The sequence below is a fragment of the Madurella fahalii genome (assembly GCF_045866475.1).
Source record: "Madurella fahalii IFM 68171 DNA, scaffold_2, whole genome shotgun sequence".
Classification (NCBI taxonomy): Eukaryota; Fungi; Ascomycota; class Sordariomycetes; order Sordariales; genus Madurella; species Madurella fahalii.
In genome coordinates this window covers 5199077-5222634 of record NW_027263972.1, presented here as the reverse complement: position 1 = coordinate 5222634, position 23558 = coordinate 5199077, and the positions used below count along the sequence as shown (strand labels likewise).

General features: G+C 57.0%; 9 protein-coding genes across 9 annotated transcripts; 4 read left to right on the top strand and 5 right to left on the bottom strand.

Annotated features, from left to right (window-relative positions):
• Positions 1-162: 162 nt before the first annotated feature.
• MFIFM68171_04283 (uncharacterized protein) lies at positions 163-1440 on the bottom strand (the record flags this gene model as incomplete). The annotated part of the gene is made up of 2 exons (XM_071059703.1): positions 163-917; positions 1125-1440. The coding sequence occupies 2 exons, from the start codon at positions 1438-1440 to the stop codon at positions 163-165; spliced, it is 1071 nt and encodes a 356-aa protein (XP_070915804.1).
• A 549-nt stretch (positions 1441-1989) lies between these two features.
• Positions 1990-2823, top strand: COQ10 (Coenzyme Q-binding protein coq10, mitochondrial; the record flags this gene model as incomplete). Its single annotated transcript, XM_071059702.1, has 1 exon — positions 1990-2823. The coding sequence occupies one exon, from the start codon at positions 1990-1992 to the stop codon at positions 2821-2823; it is 834 nt and encodes a 277-aa protein (XP_070915803.1).
• A 1064-nt stretch (positions 2824-3887) lies between these two features.
• MFIFM68171_04281 (uncharacterized protein) lies at positions 3888-6159 on the bottom strand (the record flags this gene model as incomplete). The annotated part of the gene is made up of 3 exons (XM_071059701.1): positions 3888-3900; positions 4116-4669; positions 4741-6159. 3 exons carry the CDS (start codon positions 6157-6159, stop codon positions 3888-3890), a joined length of 1986 nt encoding a protein of 661 aa, XP_070915802.1.
• A 3830-nt stretch (positions 6160-9989) lies between these two features.
• Positions 9990-11150, bottom strand: oca3 (Inositol phosphatase SIW14; the record flags this gene model as incomplete). Its single annotated transcript, XM_071059700.1, has 4 exons — positions 9990-10235; positions 10289-10447; positions 10506-10712; positions 10773-11150. The coding sequence occupies 4 exons, from the start codon at positions 11148-11150 to the stop codon at positions 9990-9992; spliced, it is 990 nt and encodes a 329-aa protein (XP_070915801.1).
• Positions 11151-12294: 1144 nt separating this feature from the next.
• APL5 (AP-3 complex subunit delta) lies at positions 12295-15694 on the top strand (the record flags this gene model as incomplete). The annotated part of the gene is made up of 6 exons (XM_071059699.1): positions 12295-12330; positions 12371-12482; positions 12538-12734; positions 12790-13173; positions 13233-13461; positions 13518-15694. The coding sequence occupies 6 exons, from the start codon at positions 12295-12297 to the stop codon at positions 15692-15694; spliced, it is 3135 nt and encodes a 1044-aa protein (XP_070915800.1).
• Positions 15695-15857: 163 nt separating this feature from the next.
• On the bottom strand, positions 15858-17403 carry MFIFM68171_04278 (uncharacterized protein; the record flags this gene model as incomplete). The annotated part of the gene is made up of 2 exons (XM_071059698.1): positions 15858-17113; positions 17169-17403. The coding sequence occupies 2 exons, from the start codon at positions 17401-17403 to the stop codon at positions 15858-15860; spliced, it is 1491 nt and encodes a 496-aa protein (XP_070915799.1).
• Positions 17404-18146: 743 nt separating this feature from the next.
• Positions 18147-20120, top strand: MFIFM68171_04277 (uncharacterized protein; the record flags this gene model as incomplete). Its single annotated transcript, XM_071059697.1, has 1 exon — positions 18147-20120. One exon carries the CDS (start codon positions 18147-18149, stop codon positions 20118-20120), a length of 1974 nt encoding a protein of 657 aa, XP_070915798.1.
• Positions 20121-20522: 402 nt separating this feature from the next.
• MFIFM68171_04276 (uncharacterized protein) lies at positions 20523-21359 on the top strand (the record flags this gene model as incomplete). The annotated part of the gene is made up of 1 exon (XM_071059696.1): positions 20523-21359. The coding sequence occupies one exon, from the start codon at positions 20523-20525 to the stop codon at positions 21357-21359; it is 837 nt and encodes a 278-aa protein (XP_070915797.1).
• A 905-nt stretch (positions 21360-22264) lies between these two features.
• On the bottom strand, positions 22265-23197 carry MFIFM68171_04275 (uncharacterized protein; the record flags this gene model as incomplete). Its single annotated transcript, XM_071059695.1, has 1 exon — positions 22265-23197. The coding sequence occupies one exon, from the start codon at positions 23195-23197 to the stop codon at positions 22265-22267; it is 933 nt and encodes a 310-aa protein (XP_070915796.1).
• Between the last annotated feature and the right edge of the window lie 361 nt (positions 23198-23558).

The window sequence follows — 23558 nt, the reverse complement described above, 5'->3', positions numbered from 1 at the left end:
GCGGCTCCCTGGGCGGCTGCAATACTGGAGCTTGGGCCACCACATAAATACTCTGCCTTGGGTGTCGCAAGACATCGCCCAGCAGCAACGGAAGGGAAACAGGCAACGGCAATAAACATAACAGTGCAATGGAATGACACGTGTTTGACATGCTTTTATTATCTACTTCTTTCTAAATCGGCCTTGGAGCCAGCAGCGGTACATCTTAAGCTTCTTAGCGCGGTTGACAAGCAACCGACGGTCGGCGCCGAGCTGCTCGATTTCGAACGAGGGTTGCGCACCTTCTGCCTCGCCATCAGCAGTCTGGTCGCGCTTCCCAGTCCATATCTCGGCCAGCTCGTCTTTATCAAAAAAGTAGACGCGCGTGCCATCGCCCCGGATGTAGAAATTCTCTTCCAGGTACCGCCCCTTCCTGAACCGGACTTGTGCAAGGTCCCCTCTTCCATAGTCGCGGAAGCAGACCTCGCCGCCCGGCTTGAGCACCCGGTAGACATTCTCTACCGCTTTCTTCCACTGTAACGGAGAAAGCGCAGAGAAGATGAACACCATTACCGCCACATCTACGGATCCTTCCTCGAGGCCCGGCGGTAGCTCGTCTCCGGCTACGTCCCACACGTCAGCCTGCATCACCTCGGGGTCGTACGACTCGTGGCTCCGCATGACCTCGACAGCCTTCTTAGAGAAGTCACAGGCGTGTAGCTTCAGCTTTGGGTTCTTGTTCTTCGCCAGCACGGGGAATGCCGTGTTGCCAGCACCAGCGCCTATTTCTAGGACGGTGACAGGCCCAGCGTCCTCCTGGGTCACCTTGTCCAGGATGGGAAACTCCTGCTGTAGCCACTTCCGGTCTTTGAAGAAATTGGCCGTGTTGTTCTTATAGAACTGGTTCCACCATTTTGCAGGATCCGAGTTGAATCGAACTGTTGACAGGTTAGTCGATGGCCAACCACTCTTAAGAACCAAATATCGGCGGGATATAAGTGAAGCGCATCAGATGGGAGCGAAAGACTATAAAATACATAGGTGTCTTCATGGATGTTCAGATGAACTATGCTTATGATTGTAAATCATCACAAGCGCCAGCAGTTGCCCTGCTAGAAAAAATCGGAGAGAAGAATTCCACTCACACTTGTCAAAGTCCGATACAGGCGACTGACGCTGCATAGCATATTGCTGCTCAGCGTATTCCTTATATGCGTCGTCAGTCTCGACATGGTCCCAGGCATTGAACTCGAAGACATCGTCTTCCTCTCCAAGGTAACGGGACCCGAACTGGAAGGGGTCGCTCCTCTTTTGGTTGTACTGGGGATCGTGCGAACGGTGGGGGGGAAGTTGCGGCAGCTGCTCTTCCTTCGCTATTTCGAGCGAGGAGATCTCAGCGGCAAGCTTCTCTTGCGCATCGGTCTGGCCAGCAGCCACGGCTGCAGGACAGTCGGCCGTCATGGCGGGTGGTATTTTGGAAGGAGTGTTAGTGCGCCTACAAGGAGCAGCTAACAGTCGCCGCAGGTCATTGAACGACGCTTGCTAAGATGCGTGTCCGCTGCACCATTTCCAAGAGTTCGTGGGGTTTCGAAAACTTGGGGAGGTGGGAGTAGAAAATTGGGACGCGAAAAATAAAAAAGACCGATTGCCAGAAAAATGGGTTTAGGAGGTGGGGTATCCAAAGACCCTGTTACAGTCTGGATACCGTGCGAGACTGTGTACATTTAAGGTACACTTGGGTGCCGTCCTCGGTAGAAAAGACGATCTCGCGTTCATCAGATCTCAACCAAGATCGCAAACACAACCAGCATACAACAGCGATGGAACCGCAATAACACCAGTTTGCCTTTAGTTAAGCCCTCAATTCGTCTAGGTGACTGAAACGGAACAATGATATCCTCATCACGACTACCGAGAACGCCACATCCCCCACATCACTAACTGGGCGCATCTGTGCTCAAACAAGGCCCGAACCAAACCACCAACTGCAACCTCGCCAACTCTCTCACGATGGCACCCCGCTTACCGGCAACAGCACGCCTAGCAATCCAACGCCTTCCCGCTCCACGTATTGCTATCCGCCGCCTACCATCATCACCAACGCAAACGCCCGGAGGCCCGCCCCTCCACCGGGACCCTCCAACTCTCAGCGCCCGTCCCATCTCGACCTCCTGGCTGCTCTCCGCTCTCCCCAATCTCTCCCCGACGGGCAACCAACAGGGCCCGCCACCCAAGACCCTCCGCGCCCGCCGAATCCTTCCCTACCCCGCGGCGCAAATCTACACCCTCATCGCCGACGTCGACTCCTACTCGGCCTTCCTCCCGCACTGCACCCACTCCCAGGTGACGTCCTGGGTGACGACAGCGACGACCCCCACCACCACAACAACAACAACCTCGCCGCAGCGCCACCCGGCCCAGGCAGACCTGACCGTCGGCTGGGGACCCTTCACGCAGACGTACACGTCGCGCGTGTACTGCGTCCCGGGCGAGGTGGTCGAGGCGGTCAGCGGGGACGCCGAGCCGTCGCTCCCGCGGGAGGTGCTCCGGCGCGCGGGGTATGGGGTGGACGGGGGCACGACCGGCGGGCGGACGCAGATGGCGGAGGGCGGGATTTTCAAGAGCCTGGTTACGCGGTGGACCGTCAAGCCCGTGGCTGCCCGTGCCAGCGCGGGAGCTGGTGAGGGCGGAGGGGAATCGACCGAGGTTACGCTAAGCGTGACCTTTCAGTTTGCGAATCCCGCGCTGGGGTTTGCGGTGGGGCAGATGGCGGATGACAAGGTGGACGAGATGGTTGAGGCGTTTGAGGAGAGAGCGAGGAGGCTTTACGGGAGGGGAAAGTGAGCTGTAGCGTGAGGTGGGGGAGGGAGGGAGGGAGGGAGGGAGGGAGGTGGGCATTGTTGGAATTTTGAGACGGGCTGGCGTCCAAGCAAGCAAACAGGTGCTGCTTTAGAGACGGACGTACAAGGTGTCCCGCCAGGTACGAAAGACGTACACTATTGTGTATCCATCTCTTGTTTTTCTGTTTTCTTTTAGGGTTGATAGTTGGTCTAGATGGTATAGACAAGAGGTAGGGATAGAACATTTTTGCAGAAGACGGGAAAGAGTCAGGCAGGGCACATAGAACTAGAACCCGAGAGACCATCAACACCTAAAAAGCCAATGCTACTCAACCAACTTTAGTAGAAACAAAACTTGAAGACCTAGCAAAAAAGACCTCTAAATTCAAGAGAAAGCAAGAACAAAAAAGGAAGAAAGAAAGCACTCTTCCCTCGCCGCGCCGCCACAACCAAATTGACACTTTTTGCGCCGGAACCAGGCAAACTAGCAAAGCAAGCACAGTTGATAGATCGATCGAGTACGCCCCTTTTACTCCGACGACGGCAGGGCCCGCCCACAGTACATTCGTCCGTGGACAAACCATCCATCCATCCATCCATTCGTTGCATTTTTCGTTGCATCGCCCAATCATTTCCCATCCCTCGTATCCTCGTATCGCCTCATATTTCCTCATACTCCGGCAGTAATGCATCACACGCCCCGGGTTAGATCAGTTGATCAAACAACAAGACTCGCCTCGCCGAAATAAAATAACAAAAATAAACGAATTCGAAACAGGCAGAAAAAAAGAGAAAAGAAGGGGGGGGGGGGGGGGGGGGGTGAAGGAAGGGTACAAACCCAAGCCACCAAGCACGAAGGACACGAAAAGCAGGGAATGAATCAAAAGCAAAGCAAGAACTAGTAGGCGACAAGGTATCAAAAGCCAATAACCAACTCAACTCTGAGCGCAATTGCAAGTAACCAGAAAAGAAAAGAGTGGGAAGGAGAAGAGCATAAACCGGGAAGGGCCATGTTGATAGCCGCCTATATCTCAAGGAAGTCAGTTTCAACTCGGTGTCCGTGCTCGCTTAATGCTTCTTCCTAGTACAGCACAACCGTTAGCATTACCATCCTCCGGCTGCATTCTTTACGCGATGTCAAGTGAAGAAAGGATGATGGAGCAAGGATATGAACAAACTTGGGCGACCACTTCGCAGTGGCAGGGTACAATAGGTAAGAGATAAACATGCTTAGTGGGGTAGCTGGACTTGGGGGGAGAAGGAGGATGGGGGTGGAAAAGCTCGTAGCTAACATACTTCTTGCCGCTCTTGACAGGTTTACCCCCCGCCATCCACCCGAGAACCGACGACGGGGCGCCTTTTTTCCCGCTTTTCTTGCCGGGCTCCACGGTGAGGATCTGAGGTTCCATACCCGGTCGCATCTGAGGCTGCCGGCCCATCATGCCAGGCCACGTCGCGCCTGGCGGCGGCGGGGGTGGTGGCATGCCGCCGCCTGCAGGTCGGGCGCTCTGCGGGCGCATAAACGCACCGGCCATGCCGGCGTGGGGCCGCTGTCCGTGTGCATGTGCGTGTGCCTGTGCGTGTGCGTGTGCCGGGTGACCGGGATGATGAGGGGGTCGGGGAATGCCGCCCGGCGGCATCATGCCCGGATGCATCTGGCTCCGTAGTGGCGCCTTGTCCATGGGCCACATGTGCATCGTGATGGACCAGTCCGGCTCGACAACCTTCTCCCAGACTGTAGGCAGGATGATCTCACCGTTTGGCCCGATCAGGTCGTAGTGGCCTTCTTGGACATGCGGCCCGATGACATCGACGTGTAGGAAGGCTTGCTTGATCAGCTCTTCCATGCCCTGCAAATGTGTTAAAAACCCAGTGGTTAGTAAACAAAGCAGTGCTGCTTAACGAGGGTGTGTCAACTTACCGCCCAAGTCTGGCAAATATGAAACGGGAAGCTGAATTTGCGGCCAACGGCGTCCTTGAACTTGATGGGCGGCTTCTCCTTCTTTTTGGCCGCCTCCTCGGCTTTTTGCTTGCCTTCTTCCAGGAGCCTCTTTCTCAGCGCCTCTTCTTCCTTCTTCCTGGCTTCCTCGGCCGCCTTGGCCTCCTCGGCTGCCTTGCGCTCGGCTTCCAGCTTCTCCCGTGCCTCGACCTCTGCCTTTAGCTTGGCCTCGGCCTCGAGCTTCTTCCGCCATTCAGCTTCCTCGGCCGCCTTCTTCGCTGCTGCAGCTTTGGCTTCCGCTTCGGCCTTTTGCGCCGCCTCGATCTTTTCGCGCTCGGCCTTGACCGCCGCAGCGAGCTTCTCTTCTTGCTCCTTGATTGCCGCTTCCAGTTTCCGCTTTGCCTCCTCTTCTATCCTCTTCAGCCGTTCTGCCTCCTCGGCCGCCGCTTTGGCCGCCGCCGCCTTCGCTTCTTCTTCGGCCCTGATCCGGGCTTGCATTTTCTCGTGCTCCTGCTTGATTGCTTGCTCAATCCTGGCTTTTGCTTGTGCTTCGGCCAAAGCCGCAGCTTCTGCCTCACGCTTTTTGCGCTCCTCGGCGGCCCTCAACTCGGCCTCGAGCTTTTCCCGTGCCTCGCGCTCGATCCGCTTCATCTCCTCTTCTTGCAACCTCTTTCTCTCCGCCTCTTGTTTGCGTTCGGCCTCCAACCGCTCGCGCGCGATCCTCTCCGCTTCGAGCCTGGCTCGTTCAATCTCCTTCTTAGCCTCCTCCTGCGCCTTCCTCATCTCTTCCATTCGCCGGTGGAGAGCCTCTTCCGCCTGTAGCCGGATCCTCTCCTCTAGTGCCTTCCGCTCCTCCTCCTCCTTTTGTTTCTTCTTTTCATTCTCTAGCTCTTCGAGTTTTGCCCTTAATGCTAAAAAAGCGGGATCTGGCTGCTTTTCCGCCGGCGGTGCGGGTGTCGTAGGAGCTGGGGGTGCCGGGGGTTCAGTTGGTGGGGGCGGAGGAGGATTATTATACATGTATGGTTGGAGGTGTGGCGGTAGGCCATACCCGGGCCCTCCGCCGCCGCCGCCGCCGGCGTAGTAACCTGCTGCTCCTTGGTGATACGGCATCATGTCGTAGTGGCCGTGAGCGTGGCCGTGGCCGTGGCCGTGGCCACGCGGGTCAGCGAAATAATTCTGGTTGTTGCCGGCCATAGGCGCAAACGGGTTCCGATATTCATTGTAGGGGACCATCTGTCCGTTGTAGTGGTTCGGCATGTAGCCGACGTGGCTTTGAGCGTAACCGCCCGCCGGAGGATTAGGTCTGGCGCTGTAAAATGCACCGTGATTCTGCGGAAGCGGAGGACCGAAACCACGCCCGTATGTCGACGGACCGTAGTCGTCGGAGGGGTCTATGCTCATTGGCGGAGCTGGAGGGGTGTGATAAGAGAACGATTGGCGTCCTGGAGGAATCCTGTGCGCGCGGCGCGACCCGCCGCGTTGCGGATGTGGACTGTGTGATCGCGGGAGTGGATCCGCGTAATCCTGGCTTGCGCTCGCCGAGGCAGAATCGGTAGGGTCGAGCTCGTCGTAATCGTCTCCCCACTGGTCGTCGTCTTCCTCCTCCTCTTCGTTGTCGTCGTCGTCGTCAGCCAGCGATTGGCTGTACTCTTGGCTGTGCTGCGATGACGTATCGGCGTCGTCGTCGTCGTATGAACTCGAATAACTGGAACTTGGTCCGCGCCCGTTGGCTTTGATTGTAGCGGGTGTTCGTCCTCTCCTGGAGCGTAAGAAGTGGGAGATGACACGACGGGTTAGCCAGATATTTTGGAGACCGGGTTCTGCGGCGCAGCCGGCTGAAAAAACAGGGGAGAGCCGTCACAATGCGGCCGAATCGACTTACGGCATTGGGAAGACCTAATTCCGTCACCCTCCACTCGCGACAATCTGCGGGGAGAAAGTCGGAACCAAGGCAGTTCGTGTCGAGAGTTACCGTCGACGAAATTCGCCCGGGCGCGCAAAGAAATCTATCCCTGGGGCAAGGGATGGAGCGGGCTGGTGGTGTGTGTGTATGTGTGTGTGCGCTCGCGCGAGTGTGAGAGTGTGTGTGTGGGCGTGTGTGTGGCTGGGGTGTGCGGGGGGATGCTGGCTTCACTCAAAAGCGCGCGAGACTAGGAGGGGAGCGAGTCTGTTTACTGCAGGGAGTGCCTGAGCCGTGAAGCTGGTGCTGCGCTTTCGCAAATCTCGGCAATGGCGGAAATTGTTCTCAAACGAGGCTGCGTGGTGCGATGCAAGAAAGTCCCGGAGAAGGTGTCCAAATCCGCACGGTCGCTATATGCTGGGGTTGGGCGCAAAGGGAGCAGAGATCGGGTGTTTCTGGCCCGCTGGTCAGCAACAGCGGAACGGTAACTCTGGACAAAAAGCCTAGACCAGATCCACAGGAGGGGGCTGCCGAGAGAGACAGGGGTGAGGTGAGAGGGTAAAACAACCCAGGCGCGGCGGAATTGGACGGTTAGCCCAGTTCCATCGCCATGGTTGAATGTTGAGGAGTGGGCTTGGTTGCGCTCAAGAGAATGTGGAAATGGTGTGAGGGCACCTAGTTTTATGGGGGAAAAGTATAGACATATGGGATTGGAAAGAGGGGGCCCGAAACACATGCCTCTTTCTCGTCTGATGGCTGTGAGCTTGGACGTGGTGACGCTCGTGACCGTACCTTAGGGGCGGGAATCGAATCGGGAGTGTCCGGTTAGGGAGCTAGAATAAACCTTCGGTACTAGCATAGCGTCAGTGAGGGGCCACTCAGCATTCGATGGAACGTGGAAACCCCGCGACGGCACTCGAAGTGTCAACAAGGCAGCTGGCGAGGCGGGGGCCAGGTCGTCCTCGTTGGGCGCCGGGACTAGGGACGCGGCATCGACTCGATGACGACGAGAGGTTGCACACCGCGACACGCTGGCCGGAATCGGGAAGCACCATGAACACCATGATACCATCAGATGGCGGCCAGAGCAAGAGACCCGACAGGGCATTTTTTCGCCGCCCTCTCCCCCCCCTCTTCCCTTTCCTTTCTCTCCCACCTCCCCTCCTTTCGCCTCTTGCTTGAAGCACCACTTCCGGCAACCGTGTGTATGTGCGAGTGTGGCATGTCCCTTGGACTAATTGCCAAGCCGGGAGGCAAAACGCAGTTCAGTGCACACCTTTGAGAGACGAAGGAGAGCAGAGAGACGAAATAGAAAATGTGACGCGGATCTGTCATGAGGTGCGGGAAGGAATACAAATGAGATAAGATAGCAAGAACATCGTCATACCTAAGGCCTGGGCTATGCTTGCTCTTTGATCTTCACCAAAGGCTTTCCCAAGTGTTGTGTTCCGTCCGTCAAAGTACCCACGTAAGGTACAGGTAGATCTCGGTGAGGACAAAATGGTGCTGTGTGCCGTCCAACGGACCCAAGCGTGGTGTGGTGGGGTGCTGCGGGGAGTCTTCGGCGGTGAATGTATCCCGGGATTAGCGTGCCGTGCTCTGCTGCAATACTTTTAGGTAAGGTACACAAGAGAAATTGGTGAGAAAGTTGCCGCTCGAATTCGAAAGCTGCTGTTCCGCAAGGTCTTCTAGGTGAGTCTGCTTGGGTAGCTGTCGGTTATGTGTTGTCAAGAGCACGGGCCGGTTGAGAAGAAAATAAATCTTGTACGGCAGGTCAGGTCCAGTGGAACAACGCACGTTGCTGGCTGGCTGTTTGCCTTATTATAACGATTGGTGGCCCTTTTAGTGAGAGAGACAGGGCCGGGCAGAGCGATAAATGTAGAGGTGCAGCTTGGAATGGGGATGCAGTACCTGATGCCCTGCATCGGAGCAGCACGAATAACAGAGCCCTGCCTACAGGAAAAACCTCACTTACACACCCCGGAAGCCGATTTCTTCTGGACACCCTCCCCGCACGCTGTGCTTCGTGGCCCCGGCCCTCAACCGCCCAGGCCCGACACCAACTTCAACCAGTGATGACAACGGCCCAAGCGTTTCTGTCAGGCGGTGAGCCCCTATCCAGTCCTGGGGCTTAGACAGCCGCATTGGTGTTGGCGGTCAATCGACAGCTTCTGTCGCAAGTGAGCACAGCCGGAAGCCTCCGCTGACACACTGAAGACCACCTGTTTAGCCCTCACCGGCTTCCCTCGGCGGGCGGCGGATGCAGCCTGCTCGCTGCATCTTCACACTGGTTCCTTGTGGTCACGATGCTGCGCATGCCCACGGCTATCCCGCATGGTTTTCTTTTTTCCATTGCTGTCCGAAGGCTCAAGGTCTGAGGGATAGGCCATCGGGGCGTGGGGTTGGGAGCACAAGATCTGTTAAATCAAAGTCCACGGGTAGATGCAAATCACCAAAGAGAGAGTGCAATAACGAACGGAGGCACGGAAGAAGCAGGTGCATAGAGTTCGAGTTTCGGCGGCGAGCTGGGCAGTCAGGCGAATGTGGCAACAAAGAGACGCGAACCTCTGGACAATGATTGTCGTAGATATAGGCCTCGCCGGCCGCTTCACTCGATCTACCATTTCCATGTATATCCCAACTCTGCTAACCACAGCGGCGACAGCTCAGTCCGGCGCTTTGAGTCTCGTCGACAAGACACGTCAACGCGTGACATGCAGAGGCGTTCCAGGCTAAGGCTGAAATCGAGAGAGCGGATCCAGGTACCTTACAAGCTTGCATTCCTAGTTAGGTCATCAAACAGCCATTGAGATGCCCTTAACCAGGCACCGCGCATGTGTTTTTGGGCTGTGGTTGCTGTGCCGGCAGGTGGCCAGTCAAAGCCAGCTTTCTCCTTGAGCCGAGCCCGATGATCTCCGATTTTTCGTACCCAAAGAGGACTGAGAGGGGTTCGCGAGAAGATTGACCCTCAGCAAGCGTAACCGTCATATGAGCCGCAACCAGACTGGTTGGGCTCGAAGGCCCGCACCGCCCATTCTCCATCCACGTACCGAGCCCGTTCCGGGTCCTCTATTGGAGCCACGTTCGGTTCGCTTCCTTTCACGTCTTCCTGCCCAAGACCCACCACCTCGGCTAATGCAAGCAGTCGTGATAAGGCACCAATGAAACCTGGCGCCTTGTTGAAGCAGATTATGGCCCTGAACACAATGCTATAGACTCACAACGCGAGTGGAATGCATCCAGCGCTGCGATCCGTCGCTCCATGTCGATAATCTCCACCATGACTCACGTCACCGCGAACGCCGCGAACGCGTCCCTAGGCCCCAAGACATCATCTCTCAATCTCCGATGAAGCCGATGCGTCCTCGGAGAGCAACTCCCGAGCTGCTGCAATCTCGGATTCATCGTAACCACGCCAGCCTGGGTCGTTCGCAGTGCTGTGCCGGACAATCTCGGACAGCTTGGCCGTGGCCAACTCATTGAGCCGCTCAATGCTACGGGTATCCGGTAGGACGAACTCGTGGTCATCAGTTTGTTTTGCCGACTTGGCGCCATCGTTGAGGAGCCTCTTGGAAACCTGGGAACCTGTAAGCAGCGAACTCGGGTCCTCGATATCAGAGAGGGTCCCACCAGCTTCAGGCCATAGTAGCCCCGGAGATAATCGTCGCACAGCTCGATACTTCGCGAGAAGCGCTTGATGGCCTCGGCCATGTATTTCTGGTAGGACCCACCGGCCACACCTAGGGCAGTGGCCGCCATGAACTGCAGCTCGCCCAGTCGCGCGTGTATCTGGGACAGGTACATTAGAGTAGGACTTAGGTTGTGGGCCACGGGTTGGAATGCATACATTCCATGCATTTGGAGCCAATACGAGGACCTCCTCCATGGCATAGATAGCCTGTGGATACAGGCCCTGGGAGAGGTAGACATCCGACAGTTCAGACCAAGCTTCGGCATCCGTGGGGGTAAAGTCGAGGAGCTGCACGAGTGCCGACGCGGCCTCAGAGACGCGGCCCATGGACCTCAGGAGCGCGACGCGCCTCTTCGCGATAGGCTGTTCACTGGTGAGTTGTGGCCTGCCCTATGAGCACAGAAGGGAGGGGCGCCGACGAACAATATTGGTATCATTTTCGGCCAGTATCTGGTCATACTCCTTCAACACGTCCTCTAATGCCCCGTTATTCTGTGCCTCTGCTTCCTTCACTAGACCCCTGAGTGCCTGCACCCGCTCGTTGCCATCTCCGAACCGGGTGATGAGGCGCTCGAGGCATTGGTGCGCGGCCTGATCATCACCAGTTCGCAAACACGACAAGATCAGGTTCTCGTATTTCATCCATAACTCTGGTTTCTCGGGAGCTGAAAACAAGGCGCTGAACGGCGACGAGGACACGGTCGCAGGCGAGCTCCGCAGGATAAGGGGAGCTTGTTGAGAAAGGGCGAGCGCCGAGGCCGGAGGCAGCTGAGTTGGCGGATACAATACAGTCGGCGCCATCGATGATTGATTGTCTCTGTGGTGGTCAATGGTTGAGTTGGAAATGGAGATGGCACGATCGGTCGGTGGCGTGCGTCGCTCAATGGAATTATGGAAGTGCAGTTGATGATTGCAACTTCCAAGACAGGCTAGGTTAGGGATGTTAGTCCAGGATACTGCGGTGTACCCTGCTCTGTGATTCAGGTAAACCAACCGTCTCTCCCGACAGCATGACCGTTTCTAAATGCCGAGATATTCGACTCCGCTCTACACATTCTTGCAGCCTGTCTACTCAATAGGTCCGTTATACTTTTCTTATCTTTTCTTTTTTCCCTTTTCCCTTCTTTTTTGTCCCTTTCTTCTGTTCGCTTTCATATTATCTCGTCACTCTTTTCTCCATTAGCTGCATGTGGTTAAATACGGTTACAATACCCCATGGTACGGTCAGTTTATCTGTCTGTTAGTTTTATTGGCGTTCAATTCCTTGTCTGCGCCTCATTGCTTTAAAATCCCTACTACGTTATACGCAGTCTAGCCCCGCAGTCGCGACGAAAGCGATCAAATAGAGCACATCCAAAACTGGCTATAGCACTGCATCCGTAACTTCCACCTGCAAACAGCACATATAGCAGGTACAGAATGAGGTTGCGGGGAGTTATTTCGCACGTTTAGCGGAATAAGCGGGGTGGCCTTGGTACAGCAGTTCCAGGTCAGGGACGGGACCCCTGAAAGTCACAACGGTGCGAGCTTGTTCCGTCCCGAGTACTGAAAATGCTACGTACATGTACAGTGTAGAACAGGGTGCTAGGTTACTGTAGTGACGTGCTGCGCACCAAGATTCCGTTGCGCCTCTCACCACTGATCGAAGATCGACAGCCAGGCCGGCTAGCCAGTTGCGGTAGGGACGGAGCGCACTTCGATCTCAACACCAAGCAGCCCCGCGATTGAAATCCCTAGAGTGCCCGCGACAAGATGCATATCGTCGCCGTGCATCCTCTTCCCGTTTCCGACCGGACGATCAGCCGTTGAACCCCGCCCCAGCACGCTTAATTTCATCAACGGAGCAGCGCCACGAGCCACCGAGCATCAAGCGTCGGTTACCGAGAACTCTTGGGTGTGTGGGAGAAGTTAGGTGTTAAGGAGGCAGCATCGAACCGTTGCAACCATGTGCGCTAATCCCACCATCCCTCGCGCACAAGGCGTGAGAATGCCGACCGCTGACGACGGCTCCCAGGTTCGAGAAATCGCTGTACGACCTCATTCGAGGTCTGCGCAACCACAAGGGCAATGAGAAGGAGTACATTCAAAACTGTCTAAAGGAATGCCGCTCCGAAATACGCAGCCAAGATATGGGTCGGTCTGCAGCAGCCCCCTCCGACGGCTCGCCCAGCTGACGCTCCAAGTGCAGACGTCAAGGCGACGGCTTTGCTCAAGCTCATCTACCTCGAGATGGTTGGGCACGACATGTCGTGGGCGTCGTTCCACGTCCTTGAGGTCATGGCATCCCAGAAGTACCATCAGAAACGCGTTGGTTATCTCGGCGCTGTCCAGAGTTTCCGTCCTGACACGGATGTGCTCATGATGGCGACCAATCTCCTAAAAAAGGTAGGCCAACCTAGTTGTCTCGCAGAATATAGCCTGCTGACTTGCTCGTTCTCAGGACTTGGCCTCCGCAACGCCGACTATAATATCTCTCCCGATTGCCGCTCTTCCCCATATTATCACGCCTTCGTTATCAATGTCACTCTTGAGCGACTTGCTGCCTCGCCTCAGCCACTCCCAGGCCGTCATCCGGAAGAAGACTGTCGTCACTCTATACCGGCTAGCTTTAGTCTATCCCGAAGCGCTCCGTGCTGCATGGCCGAAAATAAAGGAGCGCCTGATGGACGGGAACGAGGACTCGAGCGTGACAGCAGCTATAGTGAATGTCGTCTGTGAGTTGGGCTGGCGGCGACCCAACGACTTCCTGCCGCTAGCCCCGCGGCTATTTGAGCTGCTGGTTGACGGTGGCAACAACTGGATGGCAATAAAGCTCATCAAACTCGTAAGACGATCTACAGACCACAGGCCGCCTTGCAACGACTAATCCCGACTCTGTTGTAGTTTGCTACGTTAACACCCCTCGAGCCGCGCCTAGTCCGCAAGCTGTTGCCCCCGTTAACAAACCTTATCCGGACCACGCCGGCCATGTCCGTATTATACGAATGTATTAACGGCATCATACAGGGCGGAATTCTAGGTGATGGAGAAGATTTCTCCGCCAGGGAAGAAGTTGCCTCTCTCTGCGTCTCGAAGTTGAGGGGCATGGTGTCTATAAATAGTGATCCAAACCGTGAGTTCAGCAGCCTTGACTTCGATCGTTTATCGCATGCGTTAACGTGCTTCTAGTCAAATATGTGGCGCTCCTGGCATTCAACAGAATTGTGGTCACCCACCCGTTCCTTGTTGCGCAACAAGAGGACGTGATTCTAGAGTGCATCGACAGCGAAGACATTACCATAAGGATAAAAGCGCTCGATTTGGTGCAGGGGATGGTCAGCAGCGACAATCTGCCGTCCATCGTTAGCCGCTTGATGAGGCAGCTCAGAGCGTCTTCGGCGGTGTTGGGTCAACAGAGAAACGGCGCCGATGGCCAGGATGCCGAAACAGACTCAAGCGATGAGGCAGGTGCCGATCCCAGGCGACGTTCCAAGGCGCAGGAACAACCTCCACCTCTGCCGGACGACTATACCACCGACGTGATAGGCCGCATACTGAGGATGTGCTCCCAGGATAATTATGCCAATATGGTCGACTTTGACTGGTATATTGACGTTCTAACCCAACTCGTCCGAATCGCTCCCGTACCTCGGACGAGAGACTTGGACTCGGATTCCTCCGCCTCAACGGCAAAGCTGGGTGCTGACATCTCCGAGAAGATCGGCAACGAGATCAGGAATGTGGCTGTTAAAGTCAGGGCCGTGAGGGCTGCGGCAGTCCGGGCGGCCGAACTCGTCACTTCGCGGCTGAATTCAGAGACTTCGCTGTCACGTCCAGTCGTCTCCGGGGCACTCAAGCCGGTTGCGTGGATCGTCGGGGAATATGCTTTCGAGCTGTTCTCCCCCGATGACACGCTACGACATTTATTAGGCCTTGTTCCCCGGGTCGAAAACCCAGAGGTCCTCGCAACGTGTCTGCAGTCTGTTATGAAGCTGTTTGCACACGTTGCTGGAGACGACCAAACGCTTTGGACCGCAGAGAGAAAGTCGGCTGTGTCATTACTCATGGCTCGAGTCATCCACGTGCTGGAGCCATTGGCGTCGCATCCATACCTAGAAGTCCAAGAGCGTGCCGTCGAGTTTATCGAGCTGCTAAAACTGACAGCCGAGGCGGCGGCCGGCCAGTCCCCATCTACAGACGAAGTGCAGCAAGATGCGCCTCTGCTCCTCACGCAAGCCATTCCGTCGCTATTCACTGGATGGGAACTCAACTCCGTTGCTCCGGGGACGCAACACAACGTACCAATGCCCGAGGGTCTTGACTTGGATGAGCCGATTCATCACAATCTCCACAGTCTCTTGGCACAGGCGGACTCGCTCATGCTGCCGACTCAGGGCGATGACGAATTCGAAGCGTACTACAATCAGAAACTGCCGCCTACGAGCATCGCGAGCGGGCCGGCAATAGAGAGGCTAGCAGACGCACCCGAGGAGATGTCGGGTTCGTATCAACAGGCTAGCGAAGAGAGCTACCTCGACGCAGACATCGTCGCAAGGAGAAAGGCTGAGCGGATGGAACGCAACCGAGATGACCCCTTCTACATCGGGGAGCCTACCCGGTCCGGTGGCACCTCGACGCCGATCCATAACATTCTGCAGAAAGAAAACGGCCCAGATCTCGACATTGACTCGATTCCCATCATGCAACTGGACCTAGAAAAACTAAGCATCAGCGGCCGAGGCACACCGGTAACAGCGGACAGACGCTCCCCGCAACCGCCCAAAACTCGTCAGCGCATCGTCATCGCGGCCGACGAGACGCTCGGCGGAACGAGCCGGCCGTCGACACCGCGCAACTACGAGTCGGAGAACAACTCAGACAGCTTCGCCAAGTCAAAGGCCAGGAAACTGAAGCAGTCGCTCCTGCAGGTCGACTCGAGCCACCTTGGTGATCTCAGCCTCAACGACCGGCCGGGGGGCGATGACGGCTTGGCACACGAGCGGCAGCAGCGCGAGGAGGCCGAGATGGCGCAGGCGATGCGCGAGGTGCAAAGGCTGAGGCTGGAGATGCAGAGGGCGAATGAGAGGATACAGGTGGCACAAGGGGTGCCTGTGGAGGGGGTGGTGGTGAAAAAGAAGAAGAAGACGGTGAAGAAGGCGAAGCAAGAGGGGGAGGGGGGCGGTGCAGAGGAGGGGAGTAGTGCGGCGGTTAAGCCGAAGAAAAAGAAAAAGAAGACTGTCGAAGGGTCCGGTGAGAGTCCTGCGGGAGGGGAGGCGGCGTCTGTGGCGAAGGGAAAGAAGAAGAAGCCAAAGAGGATAGCGCAGCCTGACGATGATGGTGCCGGGACTGCGGCGGAGAGCAAATAGATGGAGGATGATACTTGGCCGTTAGAACGGCTAACCCTATCACACACACAAGCATGGAGAGAAATGAAGCATGGAAGAGCAAAAAGAAATAATCCAGCAAATCTATCATGCAGCAGCCAGGGCCCCGATCAGAAGTTCGGAACTAGCTTTCAACGCAGTCTCTTCAATTCTGTATCTCTGCAAACCCCCTCTCCTCCAGCTCCTCGGCCCCCTCCACCGGCACAACCGGCGTCTCCTTCCCACTGTCCCCCTCCGCTCCCAGCTTCCCCCAAGCGGGCTTATTCCTCTTCCCCTCCCCGCCGCCCGCGCTCTTGTACTGGTACCCCCTCGCCCTGGGACGCTCGCCAAGGCCCTCGGGAAACTCGGGCTCGTACGCCAGCGCGAACTGCCTCCGCCCTTGCTCGAAATGCTCCTCTCCCCGGGACAGGGCCGCGCGCGCGCCGGCAAAGAACTCGGACACGACGGCGTGGTTGTGGATCTGCAGCAGCGTCCACCCCAGCATCTCGCGCGCCGACAGGAGGTGGTGGATGTAGGCCCGGTGGTGGGTCGTGCAGGCGTAGCACCGGCAGGCGTCGGAGAGCGGGGCGAGCGAGGTGGCGTGCGGCGCGAGCGAGAGGTCGATTGCCAACGGGCGGGGTTGTGCGTCGGAGGGAGGAGGAGGAGAAGAAGAAGAAGAAGAAGAAGAAGAAGCAGAAGAATTAGGAGGGGCACTGGGGGAAGGGGTTGGGGGAAAGCGGAAGTCGAGGGCCAGGCCGGCGTCGGAGGCCGTGTTGACGAAGGGGATGGTGAAGACGTCTATGCCGAGCGCGATCTGCCGCAGGATGTGGTGCGGCGTGGCCGGCGCGGCCACCGAGAGCCGTGGCAGCGGCACCAGCGACGGGCAGAACGACGCCAGGTCCGCCACCACGTCCGCGTCGTACACGGCCAGCCCCGACAGCTGCGACGACCCGAGGTAGTCCTCTGCCAGCCGCGACAGGTACTCCCATTGGATGGAGTAGGCGATGGGGAGGACCGGGGCGAACGTGCAGGTGGTGGTGTCTGGCGGCAGCTCCGAGAACCACTCGAAGACCCACTCGTCGGTTCGCTCGGCCATGCGCAGCGCGCGCTTCGAGTTGGGCGTGATGGCGCTGTGCGTGAGGTCTGCCGGGGGGATCGCGATGTCGGGTTTGAGGGTTTGGATGGCGGAGAGGTACTCCTTCGTGGTGAGGACTTGGAACCCGGTCGAGGTGAAGACCGAGATGGAGTTGTTGGTGTTGCCCGCGGGTGAGGGGACCGCGGGGAGACGTCGAGCGCTCAGAACGGTAGTGACGGATGAGGGCATGGCGGTGAAGCCGTGGAGGGGGGTGGGGTGTTTTGTTGTTGTTAGGGCTGAATAGATGGGGGGAACCCTCTTGGAGTTCTGCTGTGGTTTCTCAATGACTGGGGAAAATGAGTTAGTTATGAGTAGGTATGAGACATTATGAAGAAACCTCACAGTCTTCCAGAGCCATGTATGCACCGCTCACTTGCAAGTGCTTGCCTACATTGTCGGGTGTGAGATGAGGCAGCGCGCCGCGCGAGGTGATCCCGATGTAGTTCGGCGTGTCGATGGCACGGCGTCCCGCAAAGGCCAGGCGGCCCAGCCGTGCTGTGGCGCCGTCTTTTAGGGCGGCTCCGAGGAGTTCAAATCTCATGGCTCCTGATTCGATATGTTGCGTATCGACAGTCATGTTGCGATCTCAGGGGCCCGGCGTTTAGTCAAGTTTTCTGAATCCCTGCGTTTTTAACTGCGGTTCAACCCTGCAACCCGAGAAACCGACCCCCGTATGGGACGCAGGGCGTGAATCTGGGATGAGAGTGGGAGACGGCTTTCCAGTTCAAGCCCCGAACTAGGAACTAGTCATTGGCACTTGGCTGTGTTTTGTTTGTTTGTTTGTTTGTTCGAGACTTCAGAGTTCAAGACCTGCAACTCTCCCTGGCTAGCGCACCGTTTAAAGGCTCTTTAAAAAAAAAAAAACGGGCCAAGATGCGGCAAACGGAGAGCGGCTGGATCGGATCGCCCCGCGGGGGCTTGCGACCCGCTGCTGTGGCTCGGTTACCTGACTGACATGCGAGCCCCACTGCAGCCTTACCTGAGCCAGGCTGCTCCCGTCCCCGCTTTGCTGCCGTGTTTCAGCGCCCAGGAACAGGGAACCAGTTGACGCGGCGGTTCCAGACGATGGACTTGGACCATGCCCTCTAAATTGGCCCGCCTCCCCGCGCCCCAGGATGTACTGATTCTTTGTTCTTGATCGCCTGTTCGGGGTCTGCTTTTTTCAATCGTTTCTTGAAGTACCTTGCTTTCTAGTATAGCGGTTGTGTGTGAGTTGGACGCTGCAGTAGAGCGCCTTGTTTTCCCCAACACGCTTCTCTAGAGCCCCGGGTGATCCGAGACTGAGGCGGCGGCCCCCGACCCAGCGTCAGCACCCTCACCATGGGGGAAGTCGACACTGAGGCGCGCACCCGAGCCCGCGATGTAGAGCGTCAGGACGCCACCGACTCGGATGCCACCACCATCGCAGCCGACCATCCCGATGCCCCGATCGCAGAGACCGCGCAGGTCGAGGACCTCGAGGAGGACAACTCGCCACCGACACCGCGCTTCATCCAGGACGAGAGCTCGTGGAAGCGTTTCAAATGGGTGCCGTATCCCGTACGCCGCCTCATCAAGGCCACGGTGAAATGGACCAAGGGCCCGCCCAATCCAAGGCGCTTTGCGATTAAGCCGCTGTTTCCCCGGGTGCAGCACGCTCCCATCGTGCTTCTCGACAGATATCTGCCGCGCAAGTTGCACAGGGCGTTTGCCGTCTTCGTTTTTTTCGGGCTGTGGATGCTCACATTCGCCTTGGTTATGCGCGACGGCCTGTCTGCGTCCGAGATCGCCGGTTGGGGGCGGCCGACCGCCATTGGATGTGGGAGCACGTACTGGGCCTCGGGCAACGGCTGCGGCTTGGACGGCATCGATTGCCGTCCGTTTGAAGACGCAGGGTTCGCGTTCCGGTGCCCAGCCAACTGCGCGAGCTACGAGGTCTTGAATTATCATGCCGTTGGAGACCAGGAGATCATCTTCAGGCCGCTCGTTGTTGGGGGTCCGCCCTCCTCCGGGGGCGGCCCGCCTATCTACAGGGGCGACTCGTTCATTTGCGGCTCGGCGGTGCATGCCGGCGCCATCTCCAATACCAATGGCGGATGCGGAGTGGTCAGGCTGGTCGGGCTGCAGAGGAACTTCAACAGCACGTCGAGCAACGGCATCACCAGCGTGGGATTTGACTCGTACTTTCCCTTGTCCTTCACCTTTGAGACGGGGATCAGCTGCAATGCCCGCGACATGAGGTGGCCGCTGCTTGCGGTCTCGGTCGTCTTCACGGCCGTCTTCTCGCTCTTCGTGACCTCGCCGGCGCTATTCTTCTTCCCCATCTTCATCGTCCTCTATTGGACCGTCGGTCTTGCCACGGATACTCCCACCTACTCGGATATACGCTCCCTTTTCACCCGTGAGCTGGGCAACTTCCTTCCCGCCATGTTCGTGGCCTGGGTCATGTACGACAAGATGGGCATCCGGAGAACGCTCAAGGGCCTGACAGCCCAAGTGGAGAAGACGGTCCTCTGGCTTGGTGCCGCCTGGGTCGGTGCGCTAACCAACTACACACTCGATTTCATCCCGATCCAGCGCCTTACCGGGCGCGACCTGGAGCGGCAGCCCGGCGCGCGTGCCGCCCTGGCCATCATCGTCATCATCCTTGCCGCCATCGCCGCGGTGCAGGTGTGGTTCTTCCGCCAGGAGGCGCGGCTCATCCGCTACCTTAAGCTCTATGCTCTCCTCGCACTGGGCCTCATCATCTGCGTCGCTATTCCGGACCTCAATCTGCGTATCCACCACTACATTCTCGCGCTGCTCCTGCTCCCTGGAACTAGCCTGCAGACGAGGCCGTCGCTGCTGTATCAGGGGCTGTTGATTGGTCTCTTTGTCAACGGCATTGCCCGCTGGGGATTCGATCCCATCTTACAAACGGCCCTGTCGCTGCGGGGGGACGCGCCGATGGAAACGCCGCTGCCTTCGATCCTGGAGCCCGTGATTGCCCTCGACGAGCCGAACCCCACGATTACGTTCTCGTGGAATCCGCCGCCAGTCGCCGACTTTGATGGAATTAGCGTACTTGTGAATGACGTGGAGCGTTTCCGGGAGTACTTTGACGAGGGCGCGAGCGGGACGTCGAATTTGACGTGGGTGAGGGATGCGGATCTGCAGGCGAATGAGTACTTTCGATTTGCGTGGATGCAGGGGAGCATCAGAGGGGATTATACCAGGGCGGGCAGATGGGATGCACTGGGGGAGTGGCACGAGATGGCACCGGGGCCGTCACGAATGATGAAGAGGAGCGAGGCCGACGATGGGAAGAAGTTATGATGTATGTTTGGCGTAGGGAGTATGGACGTGTGACTTGTAGCCTGGATAAATCTACTGAATTGAACATTTCGTACAACCCCTCTAAACTCCTAGTAGGATTTGAGATACTGTTCGGTACTATATGGCTATACCCTATTCAAATGTGCCGAATAAGTCCGGAGCTCTAACATCCCAAGTGTTGCCCGGGCCGGGCCGACGGGTCCCCACCCGGCCGGCCCCCCCGCCGTTAATGTAGGTGACGTCGAAATGCCTAGCGAACCCAGCACCCACCAACCAACCCACAACCCCCCAGAAAACAACATCCCTCCCAAACCAAACCCAGAGCATTTCACACCTACCTAGAAAGAGGGAAGGGAAAAGGAAGAAGAAAAAAAAGGAGGAAGAAAGGGGGAAAAAAAAAAAATGCCACCCCGAATCCCCACCCTAGCCGACTTCTCCCCCTCCCCCCTGCCCGAAGACTCCCTCACGCTAGTCTACCCCAACCCCCCGGAGTCCACCACCTCCATCCTGCTCCTCTTCCACGGCCTCGGCGACTCCCACGCCCCCTTCGCCTCGTTCGCCCGCAACCTGTCCCTGCCGGGCGTGCTGGCCATCGCCGTGCGCGGCGTGAGCCCCCTGCCCGCCGGCCTGCTCGCCCCCCCCCCGTCGCGGCCGGGCCCCGCCGGCTGGCACTGGGGGGACGATCTCAGGGTGGACGAGGGGAGCGGGGCCGAGGGCGGGCTAGACCAGGACCCCGGGTTCGAGAGGGCAAAGGCGTGGGTGATGGATCGGTTGGTCGGAGAGGTGTTGGTCGGCAAGTGCGGGTGGGAGTTGGCGGATGTGATGCTATTTGGCTTCGGGCAGGGTGGGGCGTTGGCGCTGGGCCTGGCGGCCGGGGTTGGGGAAGGGAGGGAGAGGGTGGAGGAGGTGACTTCGTCTTCCTCTCCCTCTTCTTCTCCGTCTTCGAGGAGGGAGGATGGGACGAAGGCGTTCAAAGGAGTCGTGTCGGTTGGCGGGGCACTGCCGGCATCCATGGTGCCTAGTTTTGGAGGGAGAGGCAAGGCAAAGACGCCGGTGTTGGTGTTGTGTGGGCGGGAGAGCGAGGCGGTGGATGAGGATGCGGTGGAGGTGCTGGAGAGAGAGTTTGAGCAGGTCAAGGTGGTGAGGTGGAAGAGGGCGAGCGATGGGATGCCGAGCAATAGGGAGGAGGCGCTACCTATGATGCAGTTCTTTGCGGAGAGGCTGAGTGGGTGGCTTTAGGTGATGAGATCTCCAGGGGCTAGTCGAATTTGAAAAAGATCACCGTTATGACACGATTGCCGAGCGGCCGAGCGTCTCTCTCTAGATATGTATTTACTAAGGAGCCCACTGCCGGAACTATAACTAAAGCTTCGATTTGCCCCATGGCATGGATCTCGTTGCCCTTTGTCTCGCCTATCTCTATAGGCCGGGCACATCATAACTATCTTGCTCTGTAGCCTTCCCAATTCATTTCTCGAATTGATCTCGTCCTCTCCTCCGGAGGAAGCTGAATGTTTAGAGCCCATCCGCCATCTCCCTCGCCCAACCCGCCCCCAGCCGAGTTAACACACGCAGCCGAGTCAAAGGCCAGCGAGAAGTAGAGTGTATACGAGAGCGTAGATATACTAAAACACTCTGTGATATCCATTCAGCTTGATAAGTTATGTTGTCAACGAGTTCACTGGCATTTGCTGAGGCTCAGGGCATCCACGGTAATTAAAAATCAGGAGGATATTCCCCTGAATCTCATCTTCCTTCTCTCCCTTTCTCCTTCCTCCCCCCTCTCTCTCTCTTCCCCCCAAACAACAACACCTCCCCTTCTGTCGGCATTGTTGTTTTGGTTCTTGTCATCATCAACGCCAAGATAAAGTGGAGGTTAATGAAGCAAAACGCCAAGGCTGAACGTCTAGGGAACGATTGCCGATGGAACAAGTGATGAGATCTTAGGATCAGCAGCTTCGGAACATGGGGCGAAGGGTTTATTTTGCTTGTGTGTCTAACTAGGTTTATTTGCTACTTCGTTGACCAGCTAAAGTCGAAGCAAGAGAAATCATCGTCTCTCAGCCCCTCTGCAAATGATCACCCCACTGAAACCCGATCCCCTTCTGGCCCGGCATTTGTACCAACCCGCTCACTGTTACGCCTCAGCAATAGCCCTCGATATCTTCCTTCAATGTGATGGCGTGTCTAAGGAATTTCTGGTATGGCTGCAAATGACAAGTCAGGGCCATGGTGAAGTAAAAGACGCCGCCTTGGAGCATTTCCTCCAGACCTGCACTATCTTTCTCCGTAAAAACCCAAGCCAGGCCCTTGAGCTTTTTCCATCTATCCAGGCTCGTCGAATTTGTCTCAATAAAGTCCTGCTTCACGGTATTGACCACCGTCACGACCCTTTCCAGCTCGTCCACGGCATCGCAACATTGAGCCAGAAGCTCGTCAGTGTCAAAGCTTGTGCTCCGCTCCATGGCCGCTACACAAGTTTGTAACTTCTGCACTGCTGGGAGCCGGTTTTCGCCTTGAAGCAGCGGCTCCCATTGCGTGTACTCAACGAACGCCGCGAGTTTTGGCCAGATCGCTTCCGCTTGTTTTTGTAACATTCTGTTTTTCCTGAACGCCGGTACCATATCGGAGAAGTCTGTGCGGAAATTGTTTTGCGAAGACCTGGACCCAATGTGGAAGAGACGGCCGGCATCGTCTATGCCGATTTCGTCGGCGTGGATGGTGCGATTCCCGAGATCTTTGAGGAAGTCCACCGAGGCCATTGCACTCAAGAGTACATCCCTAGCTGTGGGTCTGAACCCTCCGCCATCACCAAAGAAGCCATCCAGACCCTGGCACTGGGCTAAGAGGAGGATCTTCTTCCTATCGGGGCGGTAGTCCCATAACGACCCAGCATTTAGCGGCTCGGCAATCGATGACTCGTCAACTGAGACGTCATTCTCATCTACTCCATTCCACTCCTGATGATCCTGGTCTGAAGAACGCTGCGATAGCTGGTCTTCGGCCGGCAAGCCGAGTACCTGGGGTGGCGCAAGGGAGTTGTCATTCCGGCCGGCGGAACGGCGAGTAATGGGCATGATGAAAGATGCTCCCAATTGGTGATTGCTTAGAAAATGACGGATGGCGTGGATTCTTTGTAGGCGTGGCAGGTGCTCAGGTGCTGGATAAGTGGCTTGATCGGTCGGTTACCCTTGATTCTTCCCGCTGTGCCCCAGTTAGGGTCTGAAATACGAAGAAAAAAGGAGTGAGGAAAAGATAGGATAACAGAAAAGGGCAAACAGAAAGTTTGGAAGACACGGCTGCTTACGCCTTAGGCTCTGCGATGAGGAGGAACTGCTGTTGGTGCTCGGCCGGTCTTTCCGCGAAGTGGGAGCGGATTTAAGAACAAATGGACTGCTCGACAATCAGTCGAATCCTGTTGCGAGATTCTGGGAGGCG